General features: G+C 45.0%; 1 protein-coding gene across 1 annotated transcript; it reads right to left on the bottom strand.

Moving 5' to 3' along the window:
* Nucleotides 1–1,141: 1,141 nt before the first annotated feature.
* Bnip3 (BCL2 interacting protein 3) lies at nt 1,142–20,109 on the bottom strand. Its single transcript, XM_036175437.1, has 6 exons — nt 19,851–20,109; nt 9,454–9,601; nt 8,744–8,825; nt 4,333–4,439; nt 4,109–4,258; nt 1,142–2,091 (listed from the first exon to the last, which is right to left on the bottom strand). The coding sequence occupies exons 1-6, from the start codon at nt 19,879–19,881 to the stop codon at nt 2,046–2,048; spliced, it is 564 nt and encodes a 187-aa protein (XP_036031330.1). The 5' UTR covers nt 19,882–20,109; the 3' UTR covers nt 1,142–2,045.
* Nucleotides 20,110–20,671: the final 562 nt, after the last annotated feature.

Here is a 20,671-nt window from a genome sequence, read left to right on the forward strand (position 1 = left end):
AGGTCAGTATAGTTCTGCATCATCAACTGCACCAATTAGTGGCCAAAGCAGTTTTTCTCAAGTCAAACGCCTGGATTTTGCTACATTTCAAATTTGTTATTAAGTAACTAAATAGTAGTAGTTATATTTAGATGTGTGGGTGTTTTGCCTGCATACATATCTGTGTAAGACTTCTGTGTCTGGTGCCTGCAAAGGCTAGAAGAGGGGCAGCAGACCTAGGACTGGAGTTATACATGCTTGTGAACCTCCCCTGTGGGTGCTAGAAATGAAGCCCAGGTTCTCATGGAAGAGCAGCCAGTGCTCTTAACCACTGAGCCAGCTCTCAATCCCCCAGGCAGTCATTTTTGTACATAAGCAGGCTGGTTGTGGGTGGGACAAGCCTGTGACCCCACAGGCAGAATGATTCTAGAGCCCCAGGCCAATCTAAATTACTTAGTAACTGTCTCACAAAACATACCTAGACTAGAAGCATACAGGCATGCAGGGCCAAGTAGCTCACACCTTTAATCCCAGCACTCAGAAGGCAGATCTCTTGAGTTCAAGACCAGCCTGGTTTATATAGAGTTCCTATCGCAAAGAAAAAAGAAAAGCTTTTCACTAAAGCCATTTGGAAATATATTTCTGTCATTCTACCTGAAGGCTGAAGCATGAGAAAACTGCCCTTTTGCAACTGTCAGTTAAAAAGGGAGGGGGGAAAAAAAAAAGCAGTAGGAGGGTGCTGCAGGAGAAATGGTTCAGTTTCCAGCACCCTATAGCATGACTCACAACCAACTCCAGCTCCGGGGGAATCCAATGCCCTCTTCTGGCCTCAAAGGGCACTACACTCATATGCCAGTGTACCATTTAAAATAAAAATAAAATATTCAGGGGTTGGGGATTTAGCTCAGTGGTAGAACGCTTACCTAGTAAGCACAAGGCCCTGGGTTCAATCCTCAGCTCAAAATGATAGATAGATAAAAATTCAGGAGCCAAGTGTGATGCTACTTGCCTTTAATTCCAGCACTTGGGAGGCAGAGACAGACAGATCTGAGTTTCAGGTCATCCAGAGCTACACAGTAATACTCAAAAAAAAAGAGATACCATCCCACCATCTTTCTCCAAATGAAAGCTGTTTCCAGTAATCATGTAAATATAAACAAAAGACTGTTAAAATGTGACTTTTATTGAACTCACCTGAGTTAAGTGTGGGACAATGAAACAAGTACATGAGGATATGTACAGCATGTCAAGGAGGCAGCCTTTCAAAACATGCTATGGAAAAGAGGAAGACTGACAATATGCCTGCAGTAACAGAAGCTCTGGATACTGATTAACTCATATGCAAATCCAGTAATCTCCAAAGGATTTGGCAAAGATGTATTTCCATTTCCAGTCTTTTAAAGTAAGACAGATTTGCTTACAATACAGCTGATTTTAAAAGCACATAAAATTTTTAAGTACAAACAATGGGATTAAATGCAGCAGAGTGGGGAAGGTGCCACAACAAAACTGACAACCCAAGGCGGCGGCGATGGCAGACAATGAGGCTGCACAGGGGTTTGTGGATAATTTTAGCTTCGGCTGGCTGTGTAATTCACATAGACACACCTGTTTAACTAACTACATTTGTATCTTCTACTATGTAATAGGATTATAAGGCCACAATATTCCTTTGGGACAAACCCTTTAATGATTTTAATATCACTTACTCATTCTTTTGAAGTGTAAAGTGTCTTAACTGAATTAAGATTATAGATAATTTTTAAATACACCATTGCTACTATATTAAAATTATTTATACTATTTATATCTAATATTCAAAGAAAATTTACTAATAAATGCTACAATAGGTATCAGTCTGACATGCTTATTAATTGATCCCATAGGTATAATTATAGGTCATGATATTAGTCTATATTGTCTAACTAAATCAGGAACACTGCATTTACAGAACAAATAAACACACGTAGTGCAGACACCCAAGGATCATGCTAGTTCTTCAGTTATCTGTCACAGCTCAGACATGAATCCTCACTGTGTGAACAAAAGTCAGATCCAGTTCTTCATCAAAAGGTGCTAGTGGACGTTGTTAGACGCCTTCCAATGTAGATTCTAGACAGAAAAGGAACGGCAGCCAATCAGGTCTCACAATTCTCAAGGCAGGTCATTGTGATTACAGCTTGCAGAATGGAACTAGCCATCTTATACTTACTAAAGTATGATTATCTGTAATCTTTATCAAGTGTTTTAGTGATCAAATATGTATTTCATATTGGTCTAATTTTTCTTAAATTAAAAGTTAATTTTGTTGTTTGTTGTTTTTTTTCAATTATATTCTAATGGCACAAAAGACAAAGTACAAAAAGAAGAAACTAACCCAACAGCAGGGATTGAAACTCAATGATATGGTACCTATTTACCACGCACAAGGGCCTTAACACACAGGTTTAAACCCCAGGACTGCTCCCTCACCCCCACCCTGTACACACACACACACACACACACAGTACAAAACAACCACAAATGCTATCACTATAGAACTTCGCAATTCCTTCAGTGTGCAAAATGAGCTACACAGCTGCACCCCAAGACAGGCGGCTTCACATCCAGTTAGTTCATCGCTACTAACATCAAAGCCCAACCAAGGAATAAGTCATGAAGCCTCCCTTCTCCCCAGTCAAGTAGAGGGGAGTGAAAGTCTAGGAAAGGAGACAGGAGAGAATTCTAGCTGGCCAGGTCTGTGTGGGGTTGAGAGAAGTAAGACTGTGGGCAGTGAGCTATCTGGAACTAAGGAGGGTAGCTTTCATCTCAAAGGACTGCAAGTTGCCAAGAGATCTTGGGTGGGGTAGCACCATCAAGCTCTGAGACTGGGAAGGATGCAGGACAGAGACAGTAGGTAGGAGCTGGATGCAGAAATGATTTCCTGAAGAGAAACTCAGCTTGGGTACTGAACATGTAGATTCCTAGGCTCTATCCACAGGTCCTCCCATTGCTGGTTCTGTTCGGTTTTGGTATTTTGAGACAAGCTCTCAGGGAGTAAGTAACCCTGGCTGGCCTGGAATTCAGAGATCCCTGCCTCTGCCTCCCAAGTGCCACTGAACCCTACTACTTGCTAGTTATGAGGAAAGTTCCAGGTGACTGGATGCACCTGACCATGAGACCAAGTACCAGGAGAGAACTACACATGGGGAAGGGATGAAGGCAGGTAGGGTTCCAGCCCAGCAAGCTCAGGAGCCTCTGGCACCCAGGAAGCCATTTCTACAGGAGGGTCTGTACATCTGTGGGTCTGCAGTACAGGAGTTAAGGGCAGTGAGGACTGGGATTGGATGTACAAACAGCTTTTGGGGGAAAAATAATAAGCAGACAACACAGCCTTCAACCCAAAACATATCCCCAACTAGCCGAGGCCAGAAGCCCACAGTGCCATCCAGGCCATTCCAATAAATCAAAGCCATACCACACACACAACTGTCTTCATATATGGTCTTGTGAAATCATCCCCCTGTGGATAGAGGATAGAGTAGCAGTTGGGGATGTAGTTCACTGGGCAGAGTGCTTAGCCACCATGTATTAAGCCCCAGTTTAACCCCAGGGCCCTATAAACGGGGTGTGCTGGCACATGCCCATAACCCCAGCATTCAGGAGGTAGACACAGGAAGAATGAAGCCTAATCTCACCCTTGTGAAGCCAGCTGGGAATCCATTTGTCCCAGTCCCTAGTGTCCCCTTGGTAGCCTGCTCTGGCTCTTCAGCACGGGTCTCATCTAGAGAATCCACAGCTCTATTCCCTGGTCTATTTTAGTCTAAACTTGATACAAAATCAGAAAGCCTGGAGGCCTTATTTATTCCACTATTGCCAAGAATTCAACAGAACCATCCACCCACTGTAGAGGTGGCACAAGAAAGAGGCTGGACATGAGAACTCCTGTGTGAGACATGGTGGATAAAGGGGCAAGGGCCTTCCACAGCACATATTCTGTACTTCTTGACATAACAGCAACTTGGGAGTAAGTTTGTGAAATTCATTCATTCATTCATATTCTCTCTCTCAAAAACCAGTGAGAACATCTATTCTGGGGTCTACAATTGCCAAGGCCCACCCTGCTGGTGCTCACAGAAGCATCCCTTACCCCAATCCAATGGCCAGCAGGTGAGACAGCAACAGAGATGGAAGAAAAACCTTCAGAAAGTCTGCTGAGAAAATGCCTCCCTTCTTCATGACGCTTGTGTTTCTCATGCTGAGAGTAGTTGTGCGCTTCGGGTGTTTAAAAAGGAACTCCCTAGGGTGGAAAGAAACTACCAATCAATATGTCCTCTTGTCAAGAGAAGAGCCCATGATACTGAAAACACTTACTTGGGGGGGATATTTTCTGGCCGACTTGACCAATCCCATATCCAATCTGAGTTTTTCTTCAAGATGCTTTCAACTTCTCTTCTTCTCTCAATATAATCTTCCTCAGACTAAGGAAAAGTAAGTATTAATAAAACAAGTGAGCTTCCACATTCACACCAGAGGTCAGGTCAGTAAGCTCAACACAGTACCCATAGTCTCTTATGTCCTCTTATGGCCTTCCTTTCTATAGGCTGCCAGGAGAAGGTGTGGTCCAGATTAAAGGTGGATCTTCCCACCTCAAAGATCTAGATGGAAGGTTTGTCTTCCAACTTCAAAGTGGGTCTTGCAACTTCAAATGATTTAATTAAAAAAAAAAAAAAAAAAAAAAATCCCCAGGCTGGAGAGATGGCTCAGAGGTTAAGAGCACTGACTACTCTTCCAGAGGTCCTGAGTTCAATTCCTAGCAACCACATGACAGCTCACAACCATCTGTACTGAGATCTGGTGCCCTCTTCTGGCCTGCAGTCATACATGCTGTATGCATAATAACTAAATCTTTAAAAAATAATAATAAAATTCTGGGGTTGAGGATTTAGCTCAGTGATAGAGCAAGTGCAAGGCCCTGGGTTCGAACCTCAGCTCCAAAAAAAAAGAAAAAAGAAAAAAATCCCTCCCAGCTATGCCCAGTCATTTGGGTTTTAGTTAATTCTAGATTTGTCAAGTTATGTCAACCAAGAATAGTCATCACAAGTTCACCCCTTTCAACTTAACACATAACCATATCTCCTTATGCCATGCTTAATTTCCAAATGAAAACAATAACCAGGCCATAACTACAGCTAACATGGTATTAACTATCCCATGTACAACTGCAAATGCATTATAAACATATTTCCTCCACTTTCAGCAAGTACGACGGGGAATCTTGGTTTTTTTCCTGGCTTGGGGTGACCCATACCTTCATTCCTGAACAGTTTGTGCCCTTTGTCATCCTACCTAGATTAGATTACTATAGTTTCCCATTGACTTCAATCACAGGACATGGTAGCACCCGGAGATGCTCCAAAGGATCCCTTGCATTTAGACATGTTTCTTACCTCCACTGTGGAGAAGCAATCCAATTCCCCCCTGGTAATCTGGATCAATCACCCTTCCCAACACTTCTATTCCTTTCTTAGCCTTGGAATTTTGCCTTTCTTGGCTTAAGGGGATCACAAAATGAGCTTCCAGTTCAGTGGAATGTTTGCTGTGTCTTGTGGCAGAACCGCCCACCACCACTACCCCCCCAAAAAAAATTCTAGACCAGCAGAACTTAAGGTTACAGAACAAGAAAAAAGATTCCCTAGGAGTAATGATAGGTGGAACTACTCCCTTTTCCACCCCTTGATTTTTGGGTGGAATCCATGGATCCTAGTTACAGAAGAAATTGTACCATATACTGGGCACTGATTTAAAGGGTATACCACCTTTGGAGAACCTTGCATGCCCTCCAGGTTGCTGCCACCTAATTGGCCCTGTGTACAGAAGGTTAATCCACCTATCAGGCCAGCTGCTTCAGATGGCGGGGGAACATGGTAATACCAGTGGATTCCATGATCGTGGGCCTACTGTCACAGTTGTCTGGCTGTGAAGTGAGTTTTTTGGTCAGAAGCAATGCTGTGTAGAATACAGTGGATAAGGCATTCCGTAAGTCCACTGATGGTGGTTTTGGCAGAAGCATTATGTGCAAGAAGGCAAATCCATGACCAGAAAAAAAAATCTACTCAAAGAAGGACAAAGTGTTGTCCTTTCCATGGAGAAAGTGGTTCGTGTAGTCAACCTGCCACTAGATCTCTAACAGTGCCATCCATTTCTAGGCCTCAGTGTTGGTCTCTGCTGTTGGCAGCTCTGGCACTCAGCAGAAGCTGTATGTAGCCAGTCAGCCTTGGTGAGTGGCAATTCATGTTGCCAAGCCCACACATAACCGCCATCTCTGCCACCTTGGCCACTTTGTTCACAGGCCCACTGGGCAATGAAAGGAATGGCTCAGGAAAGAGGCTCACTCTCCATAGAACAGGTCATCCTCTCTACTTGATTACTGGACTCCTCTTCAGCTAAAGTCACCTTTCAATGAGCATTTACATGGAACATAAGTATTTTTACATCCTTTTCCCATCTGGAGAAATCTGTAACACATACTCCTGTCTGAGATGTCCTTCTCACCAATTTTCAAGTAATGCTCTTTCCAAACTCCTGACCATCCAGCCAATCTACTGGCTACAGCCTATATGAATTCAGTGAACAGTCATTTCTCTTTCCAAACAAAATGTATGACCATGTATACTGCCCAAATTTTTTTGCCCACTGTGAAGATTTCCCTTCTCTGGGGTTGTCTTTCAGGATTGTCTCAGAAAGGGGTTGTAATGTTACAGCTGTCCACTTCTGATTCACTATTTTCCCTGGCAGAGGCCTTCATTTAGTCTTTCCAACCATAACAGCCCTCACTCCACAAGTCAGGGAACTAATGCAAGAATTCTGCCCAAGAGTTCACAACTACAACTCCAGTTCCAGGGGATCTGACACACTCATAAAGACATATATGCAGGGAAAACCCCAATAATAAATTAAATAAATAAAACTTAAAAAAGAATTCTACCAACTTCTAAGTATATCTATCCTAAATAAACATTCTGGGACTGGGGAAATAACCACAGGATGAGCTCAGGTACCACTGGACCTACTCTGAATCCGACTTCAGCCAAAAATCCATTGCCACCATAAACACCTACTTTAACTAGCACAGTGTCTCTTGGGGTCTCCTGCAATCAACATAAATTCATATCCAGTAACCAACAGATCCTAGAACATCTGGTTGTTTCCCTTTCCCCCAGTGTACAGTTACCTAGTCTTGTCTCACACAAGCTGTCCTTTATGGTCACTCCTACTTTGTCCTACTCAGTCTGCTAATGTAGTAGGTTTAGGGACTGGAGATGTAGCTGAGTTAGCAACATGGTAAGCACCTGCCTACCAAGTACAAAGAGTCCTGCATGTTCCTTTCCCAACACCACATCAACAGGGTTCAGTGGCACATGCCTTTCTGTTCCTGCACTTGGGAGTGCTAGGGCAGGAGGAAGTTGAAGTACAGCCTAAGCTATAGAGTAGGAAAGACTCCACCTCAGAATACTAGAAACATTGTTGTAGTGTCATGAGGACCTAGATAACACCAGAACCTATTCTAGCAGAAGAAAATGAGAACATTCTAAAGAGTCAAACAGGTGTAGCTAAATAAGTGGAATATTATAACAAGCTAGTTTAAAAGATGCTTTTGAGAAAAAGCAGACTACAATTTCAGCTACATTTTAAAAATTATGTAACAGCACAAAATATTAATTAAGTTTCTGTTAATATTAGAAAAGTGAGCTCATGGACTGGGATGTAGCTCAGTTTGCAGAATGCTTCCCCAGCATGCACAAGATCCCGGGTGCTAGTCCCACACTCACTACATAAGCCAAGTGTAGCTGTACACACCTATAACCAGTTCAACACTAGCAAAGTGGATTTCCCAATAAATTAACTAATTTTTAAAAGATGGTTTTAAAAATAGAAGCTGTGTAAGGCTAGGAAGATGGCCCAGTGGTTTTAAGAGTACTTGCTGATCTTCCAGAGAACCCAAATTCGGTTCCCAGAACCCAGATCTGATGGCTGGCTCCTGCCCATAATTCCAGTTCCAGAGGATCCAATGCCTTTGGCTTCTGGACACCTGCAGTCATGTGCACATACCATATAGACACAGACACACATAATTTAAAATACTCTATTTTTAAAAACTCTATTAAAGTTGGCCAGTGATGGTGCATGCCTTTAGCCCCAGCACTCAGGAAGCAGACCCAGGTGGATCTCTGTGAGTTCGAGGCCAGCCTGGTCTACAGAGCAAGAGCCAGGACAGGAACCAAAACTACACAGAGAAACCCTGTCTCAAAAAAACAACAACAAAAAATTCTGCTGTTCATGCAGGTCTTGAATTTGGTTCCCACCACCCATACCAGGCAGCTTATAACTGTCAGTAACTTCATGTCCAGAGGACCTAATATCCTCTTCTGGACTCCTTGGACACCTGCATATATATATAGCATTCTCTCACACAGACACACATATATGCATAAATAAAAACTTGAAAAACAGATCCCCAACACTCCTGTAAAATGACAGGCACAGTGGAACAGTTCCGTAATCTCAGCCCTGGGAGGCAGAGGTAGGAGTATCACTAGGGCTCACTTGCCAGCTTGTCTAACCAAATTGGTGAACTCCATGTTCAATGAGACCCTTTCTCAAAAACTAAGGGGGAGCAAAGGTAGTGGGGTGTGTGTATGTGTGTGTGAGAGATATTACACAAAAGTCACCAGACTGATGATGTGCTAATAAACCTTATAGCATCCTCCTACCTATGGCTTACCAGAGTGCTGTTTTTCTCTCCAAAGCTGTGGGTGTCTATTTCAGCTCTGTTGGTATCTTGTGGTGTCTGGGAGCGAGGTGGGCTTGATTAGGAAATGGACAAAACAGAGCAGCATGTTAATTCTGTCATAAGAAGCATAAATTCCAAGCAGGGCTAATGCCTCAATAAAGAGGACTGTAGAGGGGCCTCAGTAGTATGCCTCTTCCCTTCTGCCTAACACCAGACCAGTCCAAACAATTCCTCAGTCTTTTCAAATGATCACACAGGAGCCAGCTAGACAGTTCTGAGGGAAGCCCCACCCTTCTGCATGATCTGTTGCATAGCCCTCCAAAGCATCTGACCTTCGATCACTGACTCTCAGCCACACACCTTGGATTCAAGCCCGAGTAGTGCTACCTAGGAAACAAGCCAGCTGGGGGACATGAAGGAAACTGCTCAGAGTCAGTATTCACAGTGAACAGATTCAAAAAGGGGGAGGGGTGTATTAATGGACTTTGTTATTTGTCCCTAGGTTTAATATGTTCCCTCCAGACTGAGCCCTAGATCACTCCCTCCCCAAAAGACTCCAGGGTTCCTTGTACCAGAACTGCTGCTGGAGTTACTCCCAAATGTGGCCTTAGACCTGGAGGCCCACCCACAAAACCATGCACAACTGTGATTATCCATCTGCTAGGAACATCAACACTGTAAGAAACATCCAGAAAACCTACCTGTCACAGTGAGAACTCTTGGAGCTACTTCGTCCAGATTCATGCTGGGCATCCAGCAGTATTTTTTCCATGTCACCATTATAAATAGAGACAGAGGCTGGAACACTGCCCCCATTCCCATTGCTGAAGTGCAGTTCTACCCAGGAACCTGAAGACAACAAAAAGAGCAGTTAGAAATCTGCCCACTCATGGGACTTGATGATGTATACCTTAGTCCAGATACTCTTGAGTTCAAGGCCAGCCAGGACTACATAGTAAGACCTTGTTTCCAAAATAAGAAAGAGAGGGGGAAAGGGGGGGGGGGCATTGCCCACTCACATCCCCAGGAAATTCCAAAGGTGGCACATGATAAGCCATCACTCTAGGCCCTACTTTATTTAATCCCACTTTAGACATTTGCATTTTTGGTCGGCTGTTCTTCTTAGGTCCAGTGGGCAAGGTTCCTGAGGCTGAGACACTGCACTGTATCTTGACAGTCCTTCCATGCAGGTATTCTACAAGCCTGTTGCTTTACCAGGGACCAAGATGGGCATCTTGTTTAGGCTGGCAAAGAACTGGAGGTCTGGCCCCTTCTGTGAGCTAGGCTTACAGACATGGGTCAACATGTCTTACTAAAGACTTAAACTATTTTCACATTCCAGGTCATATGGCCCTGAAGCTCTGTGAAATTCACATTTATGACTGTTGGTCTGCAATTATACCAGAAATCAGATTAGCGAGTTTTGAAACAGAATAGTTAATTTCTGGTTTTATTTCACTCACTAGAGGGATCTACCTTTCAAGTATTCACTTAGACAAATCTTTTACACTATAGAAGTACAGCATAACACACATTAAAAATGCCAAGTCCAGGGATACAGTTTGGTTCTCCAACACCACCAGCACTCGGGAGGCAGAGCCAGGCAGATCTCTGTGAGTTTGAGGACAGCCTGGTCTACCAAGAGAGTTCCAGGAAAGGTGCAAAGCTACAGAGAGAAACCATGTCTCGGAAAAGAAAAAAAAAAAAAATAAGCGAGGCGGTGGTAGTACACACCTTTAACCCCAGCACTCGGGAGGCAGAGCCAGGCGGATCTCTGTGAGTTTGAGGCCAGCCTGGTCTACACAGCGAGATCCAGGAAAGGTTCCAAAGCCACACAGAGAAACCCTGTCTTGAAAAACCATAAAAAATCAAGGGCTAGTGCCAGCATACGTGCCTTGAAAATCATAAGGCAGGCCCAGTTTGTGTGACAAATGTTTGTGTGTGTACATGTGGATATTTTTCAGCAGGACATGGTGGTACACATTTAAATATTCAGCAAGGCTAAGGCAGGACTGCCAAGCTTGAGATCAGTTTGCTACAAAGTTCCTATCTTTGTAGATGTAATTCTAAACAGTTTCATTAAATAAGAAACACAGAGGCAAATAAAAAGTTAAAAGCCCAGAGATCAGAGCAGTAGCCAAGAGCTAAGACCACCTTATTTACCACTCACTGCTGTCCTTCCCCTGAGAGACCTTCTTCCTGTGTGTCTGTCTTTTTATTGCCTTTCTGTTCTGCCTTCTCATTGGTTCTAAACCCAACCACATGACTTCCTCATCACTGCCTGTCTATACAGACCTCCAGGTCTCTATGGTTGGGGTCACCGCTTGGCTGTGTCCTTGAATACACAGACTCTGCATGCCATGTCATCAGGATTAAGGGCGTGTGCCACCACCACCACCACTACTAAATAGCTTGCTCTTAGCTCTGATCCCCAGGTAACTTTATTTATTACACCATACAAATAAAATCACATTTCAGCACAAATAAAATACCACCATATACCTTTAAAATAAATAGTGTGTGTGTGTGTATGTATATGTGTACACACACACACTCCCACCTATAACCGTCTGTATAGTCATTTTTACTATGTATCTATGAATGGGGTTACTGGGTGAAATGCAGTGTTTTAATAGATTAATGCTCACAAACTACTTTCTGATGCAGTTGAACCAGCACGTAATCACAGCATGAGTTTGTGCTATTTCACATTGTGCCAACACTTGATTACTGGTCTGACTTTCACTCTCCTGGATTTGAATGCTATGTTTGGCAACAGGGGAATCTTTTATTGCAGACTGCCTCTGCTTCCCACCCTATAGTGCTTGCTTGCTTTCTATTTATTTAGTGTTTGTGTATAGATATGTGGACACCTGTGCATGGTATACATATGGAGGTCAGAGGACAACCTGCAATAGTTGGGTTCTCTCTTTCTATCATTTGGGCCCTGGAGATTGAACTCAGGTTGTCAGGCTTGACAGCAGGCCCCTTCTATCTTGCTGGCCCCTGGTGCTTTCTTTGGCAGAATCTGAGTGTATGTTTAAGTGCAGGCCTCATCCTGGGCCCAGGCTGATTTCTCTATTTTGATTCATAGGTCCATTTGTTTATAGAAAATCTTTTGTTGAGCCATTAAAATGGCTCAGTGGGTAAAGGTGCCTGTTGCATGAACATATGCATGCACACACAAGGCAATAACAAAAAAGAAAATCATTTAATAGATAAGAGGTAGGCTGGGCATGGTGGTCCATGACTTTAATTCTAACACTCGGGAGGCAGAGGTAGGAGGATCTTTGTGAGTTTGAGGCCAGCCTAGTTTACCTATCAAGTTCAAGGACAGACAGGACTATATAGAGTCCCTATCTTAGAAAAACAAAAAATGGGCCAGGCAGTGGTGGGGCACACCTTTAATCCTAGCACTCAGGTAGTAGAGGCAGGAGGCTCTCTGTGAGTTTGAAGCCAGCCTGGTCTACAAATTGAGTTTCAGGACATCTAGGACTGTTACACAGAGAAACTCAGTCTCTCTCTCTCTCTCTCTCTCTCTCTCTCTCTCTCTCTCTCTCTCTCCCTCCCTCCCTCTCTCTCTCTCTCTCTCTCTCTCTCTCTCTCTCTCTCTCTCTCACACACACACACACACACACACACACACACACACCGGAGGGAGGGAGGGAGGGAATAGAACCACTTCTAATCAACTCACTCTCAGTTGGGGAAGTAGAGCTTGTAAGAGGCCCTAGTTTCAATCTCCAATACCAAAAGGGAGGAAGGGAAAAGGCAAGAGTCACTTCAAGTTCAAGGCCAACTTCCTCTACATTAAGACTCTGTTTCTAAACCACCCCACACACACATCTCCAAAAAGAAAAAGTAATTATGCATGGTGTCACACACCTATAATCCAAAAAAAGATAGGAGGACTTAAGAGTTCAGGACCACCTTCAGCTACCAGTTTAAGGAAGCCTGCACCCTGTGCTACCCATGACCTCTAAAGCCAACAAACTCCCCCTTAAAAAGCCAGGCATGATGGGCATACCTGCAATCCCAGAATTCAGGAGAAAGAAGCAGAATTGTTGCAAGTTTGAGGCCAGCCTGTTACACAGAGCCAGTTCCAGGCCAGCTAAAGGTACACAGTGAGTCTCAAAAGCAAAACAACACACATACACGTGCTCTGGGAGCAAGAACAGCTATACAACTTTCCAGAACACCAAAAAGAGGTGTTTTAATACTCAGAAACCTGGCCTGTATACTTGTTGTAGAATATCAACACATCACATCTATCAGGAAAAAAATAATCAAAGGCCCAGAAATAAACTGGATTTACAGTTTATACCATCAACAGCCTCTCAGTAAGCTAACAAATCATACAACCCAAACTTGAAAATAAAAACAATTTTCCTCATTAGCCTCAGATTGCCTCATGGAGAAGCAGGTCTAGCCCACATGAAGCAAAACACAACTCAGAAGGGCAGAGTCCAGAGCCTCTCAGCAGCTGCACACAAACAGAGGCCCCAGTACCCTCTGAGATCTGCAAATCCCCACATTCCAATTCCAGACACTCAAATGTCTTTTGCTGGTCTTCCTCCCTTCAGACTGATGACACTCAGAAGCCAGGGATGGTGGCTCATACCTAGAACCCCTGCAGTTCTGAGTCACTAAGGCAGTAATGTTACTCTGAGTTCAAAGCCATCCTAAAGCTAAGTCTACTGAATGGTACATAGCTTCAGCTATGGGCCGTTCCTTTTGTTTAGGTCAATCTAGTATTCAGAATCTGAGCCTGTCCCAATTTATTTGATGAAGCTTAATGTTATCCAAACCTCGTCTGGAATCTAACATAAATGTTTGAGGTTGTGTTATCTTCTTCCCAGCACCCAACCCTGATGGCAAATGTAGACTTTTTCAATCAGGAGTCCAAGGATTTAATACTATTCTGACAGTATCTCCTAAAATTAGTATCCAATCCCATAAATTAAAGGCTGAAACCCACAGGATACCACATATCAGGCACCAGTCACAAGTAGAGTACAAACTATCTACACTGCTGCTCAGTCAATTAAAAATTAAAAAAAAAAAAAAGACTCATTCAGGGTCCCCACAGACCCCTCAGATTTAATACTTTGCTAGAGCTCAGAACCCAAGAAAACATGTTGCTTAGTTTGTGATACATTTCAGAAGCAGCCAGATGAAACACACACAAAGGGCAAGGAACACCACCTTCCTGTTGTCAACTCCAAAGCTCCATGAACATTCTGGCTCAAAGCAGGGCCGTAGTGGCAGTTTCTTATATTTTTAACAGCCCATCATCCTTCAGCTTCCTCCCTCCCTGGTGGCCCTAAATTTCCACCCTCTGATAACTTATTAGTGACCAAACTGTAGCTTGAGGCTAGCTATTCTGGGTCCCCAGTAAGTCCTCTCATTAGCATACTCTTAGGGGCTCCTTACAAAATGGACCTGAGTAACAGGATCAAATAAATCCCCCCTAGCTAAGAGATTTGTTTCATGTCAGTCTCAGCCGTGGGAGTACCAGGAGTTGAGGCCAGGCTGGTGCATAAAGGAAGACCTATCTCCAAATATAAAAACAAAAACCAGACACTCAGGAAATCCCACAAGTTTAGAAGCTTGTGTCAGGAACTGAGCCAACAGCCAGTTGTGGAGGAGTTACTGCACAAGGGGTAACTGACAATGCATGCAGGAAGCCCCTGTCTCTGTCCTGATCTATATTATTGTAACAGTACTCCACAGAGACTTAAAAAGGAGTCATTTCTCAAAGTTGTGGGAGCTAGCAAGCTTAAGCTCCAGTCCTTTGCTGTCTGTGAGGAAGCCAGTTCCCTGCACAAGACCCTTCACTTGGGCTCATCACAGTGCAGCAGAGTCCTGGTCCTGCAGTCCTCACACTGGTAGCACTGGACGACAGATTCATGTCTTGCAGTACTTTCAAAAATCATCAGGAGGCCCAGCACCTTCAAGGGGAGAAAAAAAATCCCATTTATAATGATCTGCTGCAAAAGCCTTGGGTCCAAAAGCTCTAGGAATGATTTACTAAGGAATGAGTTTTATCATTAACCTGTGACTGGATAGGAAGTGTAAGTCCTGGAAAACAGAGACGACTATTCATTTACATACACCCTGCAGTTATTCATCCATCTTTTTAAACAGGAAAGATTGGGTATGCACCTATAATACTAATAGAACACCTGGAAGTTGAAGGCAAGTTTAAGGCCAGCCTGGGCTATATAAGCAAGAAAATAAGTAAATAAAATTTAAAGCGTTTTTAGAAGGTAAAGAACACAGGATTGCTTCTTAACATTTTTGGTTTTTTGAGTCTGGGTTTCTCTGTAGCTTTGGAGCTCTGTAGCCCAGGCTGGCCTCCAGCTCACTGAGTTCTGCCTGCCTCCCAAGTGCTAGGATTAAAGGCCTGCGTCACCACTGCCCAGCCAGGATTGCAACAAAAATTTTCCTCAGTCAACACAGAAAGAGAGCAGTGCTGCTGGCCCCGAAGCCCTCATCTCAATTTTCCATCCCTCTCTCCCTGTCTCTGAACCACACCAACAAGACACAAGGCAAGTAAGTACAACTGACATCTCCCTGAGTCCAGAGCCGCTGGGAGGTGAACTCAAGTTTCTAAGAAGCAGAATGTGTTCTTACTCTACGTGTAGGAGCGGTTTGCCTGCATGTATGTTAGTGTACCATGTATGTGAGTGGTGCTCAAGGAAGCTAGAAGAGTGCATCAGCTCCCCTGGAACTGAAGTTACAGAAGGCTGTGAACAAGTAAGTACTCTTCTTAACTGCTACAATCTCGCTAATCCCTCATTTGGTTTTGGAGACAGAATCTCACTGTATAAACCAGGTTGGCCACTGTGTTAGTTGGTTTTAATTTGTCAACTTAACACAACTTAGAAACTGAGAAGAGAGGGCTTTTTAAAGTATTATATTTGAACTTGCAGAAATTGGTTCTTTCCTTCTACTATGTGGGTTTCTAGGGACCAAACTCAGATCAACAGGTATAGCAGCAAGCACCTTTACCTGCTGAATTATCTTGCCAACCTCATAGGAAGTGAGTCTACCTGAGGAATTATTTAGATCAGGTTGGCCTATGGGTCTATCCATGGAACACTTGTCTTAAATGATATAAGACAATCCAGCCCCTAGTCAAGAAAAAGTCAGAGAAAGCTAAATAGAAAACTAGCAAGCAGGCAACATGGGTGCACTCAAATCCTCTCCACTCCTGACTGTGGATATGATGTAACTAGCTTCATTGAGTTGGCCCCTCAACTTCCTCAATAATGGAGAGTAAGACAATTAACCCTTCCTCTGCTGTTTTTCGTCAGAAGTGAAACTAGGTCAGCCATCCAAGTTAGGATCCTCCTTGAGTGTAGTTCAGCTGACTAGAGTCCTTGAAGAGCATGCTTACTTACAGATGTCACTTTATGGCACCACATAAACGGTGTATTGGCACATGCCTGCAATCCTAGTGCTCTAGAAATGGAGTCAAGAATAAAAGTTTAAAGTTACCCTAAGTTCAAGGCCAGCCTGGGATACAAGACCGTCTCAAAAAAAATTTTTAAATAAAAAGGGTATCTCTACCTTAGCCACTAGAGTACTGAAATTACAGGGCTGCTCTACCTGCCTGCCTTCCAGGCTGCTTATATAATGACAATCCAGGGAAGGAATCCCTCTGTGTACTACCCTCTATATCCCAAGGCAAAAATTGTAGATTGTCAATGCCTAACAATAACTACAGCCAACAGACTCCCATGTGGAGGAAACACAGGGTCCCTATTCTCAAGGCCACCCTACTTCCTGGGAGCGGCTGGACTCAATCCATAGTTTTGGAGAAAATGTGCCCAACTTGAAAACAGAGTTAGAGAGTCAAGCAAATATACTGACAAACTCGAGCAGAGAGACAGCATCCAACCAGAGCTAGAGGTCCTCAGAGAGGAGCAGGCAGGCACACAGCCTCAAAACAGAAATATAATGCCAGAGGAGAATGATGCAAGTACTATAGCATTCCAAGAAAGCCAAGCAAGGGAGCACCAAGTCTAGGGGAAGCAATGCTCCCAAATCACACAGGTCTTCTCCAGAAGTGACTTTTGCTGTCTCAACACTTGACTTAGGAGGGGAACAAGAGACTTGGCTGGCAAATAATTCTGAACAGAATCTCCCTGGTAGACAATCCAGGCTACTGGCTTCCTTTTCTGTCACACACACTTGTTTTGTTGACCATGCTTTGTGTGGCCAAACTGGCTTTAAACTCCTGATCTTCCTCCCTCCATCTCCCAAATGCTGGGATTACAGGCTTGCATCATGTCCAGTTAAGCTAATGGCTTCTAAGACTAACTAGTGAACCTGTCTATTGCCAGGCAGTGCCTGTCTAATGCATCCTGAGTCAGGTGCCCCCAGGGATCCCTCTGGTACTGAGCAATCTGTGGCATGTCCTTAATTCAAGTAGTCATCCCTATCTCCACTTAACCTCTGGATCTCAGTATGACTATTTGCAGAGGTGAATTCATCTAGAGCCTAGGAGGAACCTCTTCAGTCAAATAATGTTTTTCTTCTCATACAACCCTGCCTGAGTCTGTCTGCAATCACAGAATCACTTATCAGAACCAGTTGCAGACAGGGTAGCTGAGTGAAGACATTACAGAGTCTATATACTGGGCCTTTCAGGGACAGGTAGCAAATAAAGCACAGAAGTATATCATGAAGCTGATCTCCCCTCCTGCATGCCAGAAGTCATACAAAGAAGAAAAAGCCAGCCCTGCTTTTAAACACTTTTCAATAAGATGGAGCAGAGGTTAAAAGGAGCAGAATCAATCAGTTTTGTGGGTAACACCTTCAGAAAAACTAGTCCCAGAGGTTGCTAAGGGGAATATTTGCTGTCCCACCTACCAACAAGGCTTCCACAGCTCTCAGCCTCAGAAGTAAACAAGAAGTGAGCCGGAACAGGCAGGCAGAGGAGCTCAGACTCCAAGCTGGGATTCACATTTCATAGGGCAGCTGAGATACACCATGTGACTCAGATGACCCCTCCTACCCTGGGCTAGACGGTGAGCCAGTGCCGGGCTGCACGTACACCCCAAACAATGGCCCAAATCCTTAGCGTGAGTTTCCACACGGTAACCATCTTTTTATAGAATAAGCAAAGCAGAAAAACAAAAATCATCTTAACCCTGAAATGACAAATGACAGCCTCGCTTTGCCAATGACTCAGCAGTCCAAAGTGTATGTCAAGGAATTAGGAGGTAATTGAGACCTCTCAAGAGTACCCAGAAACTTCCAGAGATGAAATCTACATAACAGTGTTAAAAATAAAAATCTCAGTAACTACAAACATGACTTTACAGCAAATGTTATAAAACATCCTTGGTCTCATTTTTAAGAGAAAAGACAGTCTATCAAAGGAGAAACTGCAACTGTTCAACGTTAAGGAGTAAAACCTGAATTACAAGATTTTTTTCTAACGTGGTTGTAGTTTTAAAATACAGATCCTGGGGTTGGGGGATTTAGCTCAGTGGTAGAACGCTTGCCTAGCAAGTGCAAGGCCCTGGGTTCGATCCTGACACAGCCTCGTTTACAACAAATTCTCAGACACCCAGAGCTACACAAACCATGTCTCGAAAATAAAAGACAAATCTTCACACTAAGTTGGGTATGATAGCACATGCCTTTAATCCCAGCACAAGGGAGGCAGAGTTCTGGGAGTTCAGGAATAGTGAGACCCTGTCTTAGGGGGAAAAAAAAAAGCTAAAGCACTCACTTTAAAGGTTTAGATGGCTCTCTCATGTTTATTTACATGCTCATTTTACTTAGCGAACTCTTGCTTCAGAGAATACAAAGGTCAACAGGATCCTCCTCCCGTTCTTGGGTCCTTAGGATTAAGGCTGAGCTCTTAACTCAGACCCACCAGGTGGCTCTCAGAAATGTATGATGGCACATACCACTCAAGGTGGCCTTGCAAAACTAACAGCTGTCTGCTTAGTGCTATTAGCCTGGTAAAGGCTGCATGCCAAGAGAGCCTTTTTGTTGTTCGTTTGTGAAACAGGGTCTGGCTACATACTCTAACTAGCCTGGTATTGCTGTGTAGTCCAGCCTAACCTTGAACTTGTCAAGACTCAGATTCACCTTCCCCATATTGGGATTTTAGATGTCTCACCACACCCAGCCTAGCTTCCATTTTCTAAACCTACAAATCACTTCATTGCTTACAGTGAGCCTACTGAGCAGAACTATAAGCACTTTACCCCACTTTTGTGTTGTCTGTAGCTCTTCCACACTGAGCTGCACCCCCAGCCCTACTGTCTGTCTCCTGGACAGCCTGGGGCGTCCTGGAACTCTGGCTCTGTAAACCAGGCTGGCCTCAAACTCAGAGATCCGCGTGCCTCTGCCTCCAGAGTGCTGGGATTAAAGGTGTGCCCCATCACACCACCACCGCCCGGCAAGATAACTATCTTTTAACTCTAAGAGATAACAGTGGTCTGAAGCCTTAGACCCTCCTCTTCCATTAGGAAGAGATGACAAAGCAAGCCCGGGATAAAGATGGGGCGGGGCAAACTGTTCATTCCAGCTACTCCAGAGGCTAAGGCAGGAAGGTTCCAAGTTCAAAGCCACTATGTCTTAAAGCATAAAATGAAAACTGGTAGTGTTGCTCGGTGGTTGAGCTCTTTCCTCGCACATCCAGACCTGGATCTATAGCCAATACCAAGTAGGAAAAGTGAGAGGCACTATGACCATAAATACTAATGAGTTCAATCAAAGCACTGAAAATTCAACCTGAAACCTCTGGCTCCCTTAAACAATGTTGAACCAGGCGTGGGGGAAGCGGAAGGCCTGTAATGTAAGCTTGACTCAGGAAGCTGAAGAAAAAGGATCGCAGGGAGTTCGAGGCTTGCCTGACCTAAAGAGACTGTGAAGACACAGAACGACTGACAGTGTGAACAACAGACCACGAAAGGCTCGGCCCGGCCTGACGGTAAAGGGACTGTCCGTAAGATGCACCGAGGCTCATCGCCCAGCCCCGGCCGCACCTCACAGCATCGCGGCCTCCATGCACCGCACCCCGGCCCGCGACCCTGCCGCCCCCGCGGTCCCCCTCGGCCCACAGCCTCACCCTGCAGGTTCTCCTCCCCGCTCTGCGACATGGTGGCTCGGCAAGAGAGCCCGAGCCCAACTGCGGCAGGGCAGGCCTCAGCGGCGGTCACTGAGAGATACGAGGGCCACCGGCAGCCTGCTCGGCTCTGAGGCCAGGCGACGCGGGGCTGAGGGACAAGGGGCGGGGCGGGGCAGGACGCACGCGGCGGCGGCGCCCATTGGCTGGGGGGCGGGGCTTGCAGGTGGAGGAGGAACGCGGAGCGCGTGCCGCACGTGCAGCGCGTGCGCAGGGCGGAGCCAGGGTGGGAAAGGGGCGGAGCCTGAGGCCGGAGTGCGCTGGAGGGCGGCTGTTTTTAAGCGCCGGAACCGAGGGGGCTGGGGGCGGGGCCTGAGGCTCGAGCAATTGGGACAAGGACTTGCGCGGGTAGGGGAGAGGCTTGGGGCGAGGCCTGATGCCGGAGCGTTGGGACACGCCGAAGTGCGTGTTTTGCAGAGGCGCTAGGGGAGGGGCCTGAAGCCGGGCTAAAGTGGGCATGGCATGGGCGGGCCCTGAGATAGGCGTGGCGTGGAGAACCAACTGCCAGGCTCTAGTGCGGGTGGCATAGGTGTGGAGCCTACTCCTGCTGCCCGCGGTTGACCCACTCTGTGCCCCTAGACCCGAACCTGCGGGCGCCAGCGACGGGAGCACACGGTGGTCTCGCTGTCTCTGTGCACGCTTACAGATACGATTTCTTTTCAGAAACCACCCCAATCCTGGAGTGGTTATGTATGCCTGTAGTCCAAGCCCTGGTTCGAGGCCAGGCTGGGCTGCACAGTGTGAGGCTGTCTAAAATAAAGCAA

This window comes from Onychomys torridus, chromosome 1 (assembly GCF_903995425.1).
Source record: "Onychomys torridus chromosome 1, mOncTor1.1, whole genome shotgun sequence".
NCBI classification, from domain to species: domain Eukaryota; kingdom Metazoa; phylum Chordata; class Mammalia; order Rodentia; family Cricetidae; genus Onychomys; species Onychomys torridus.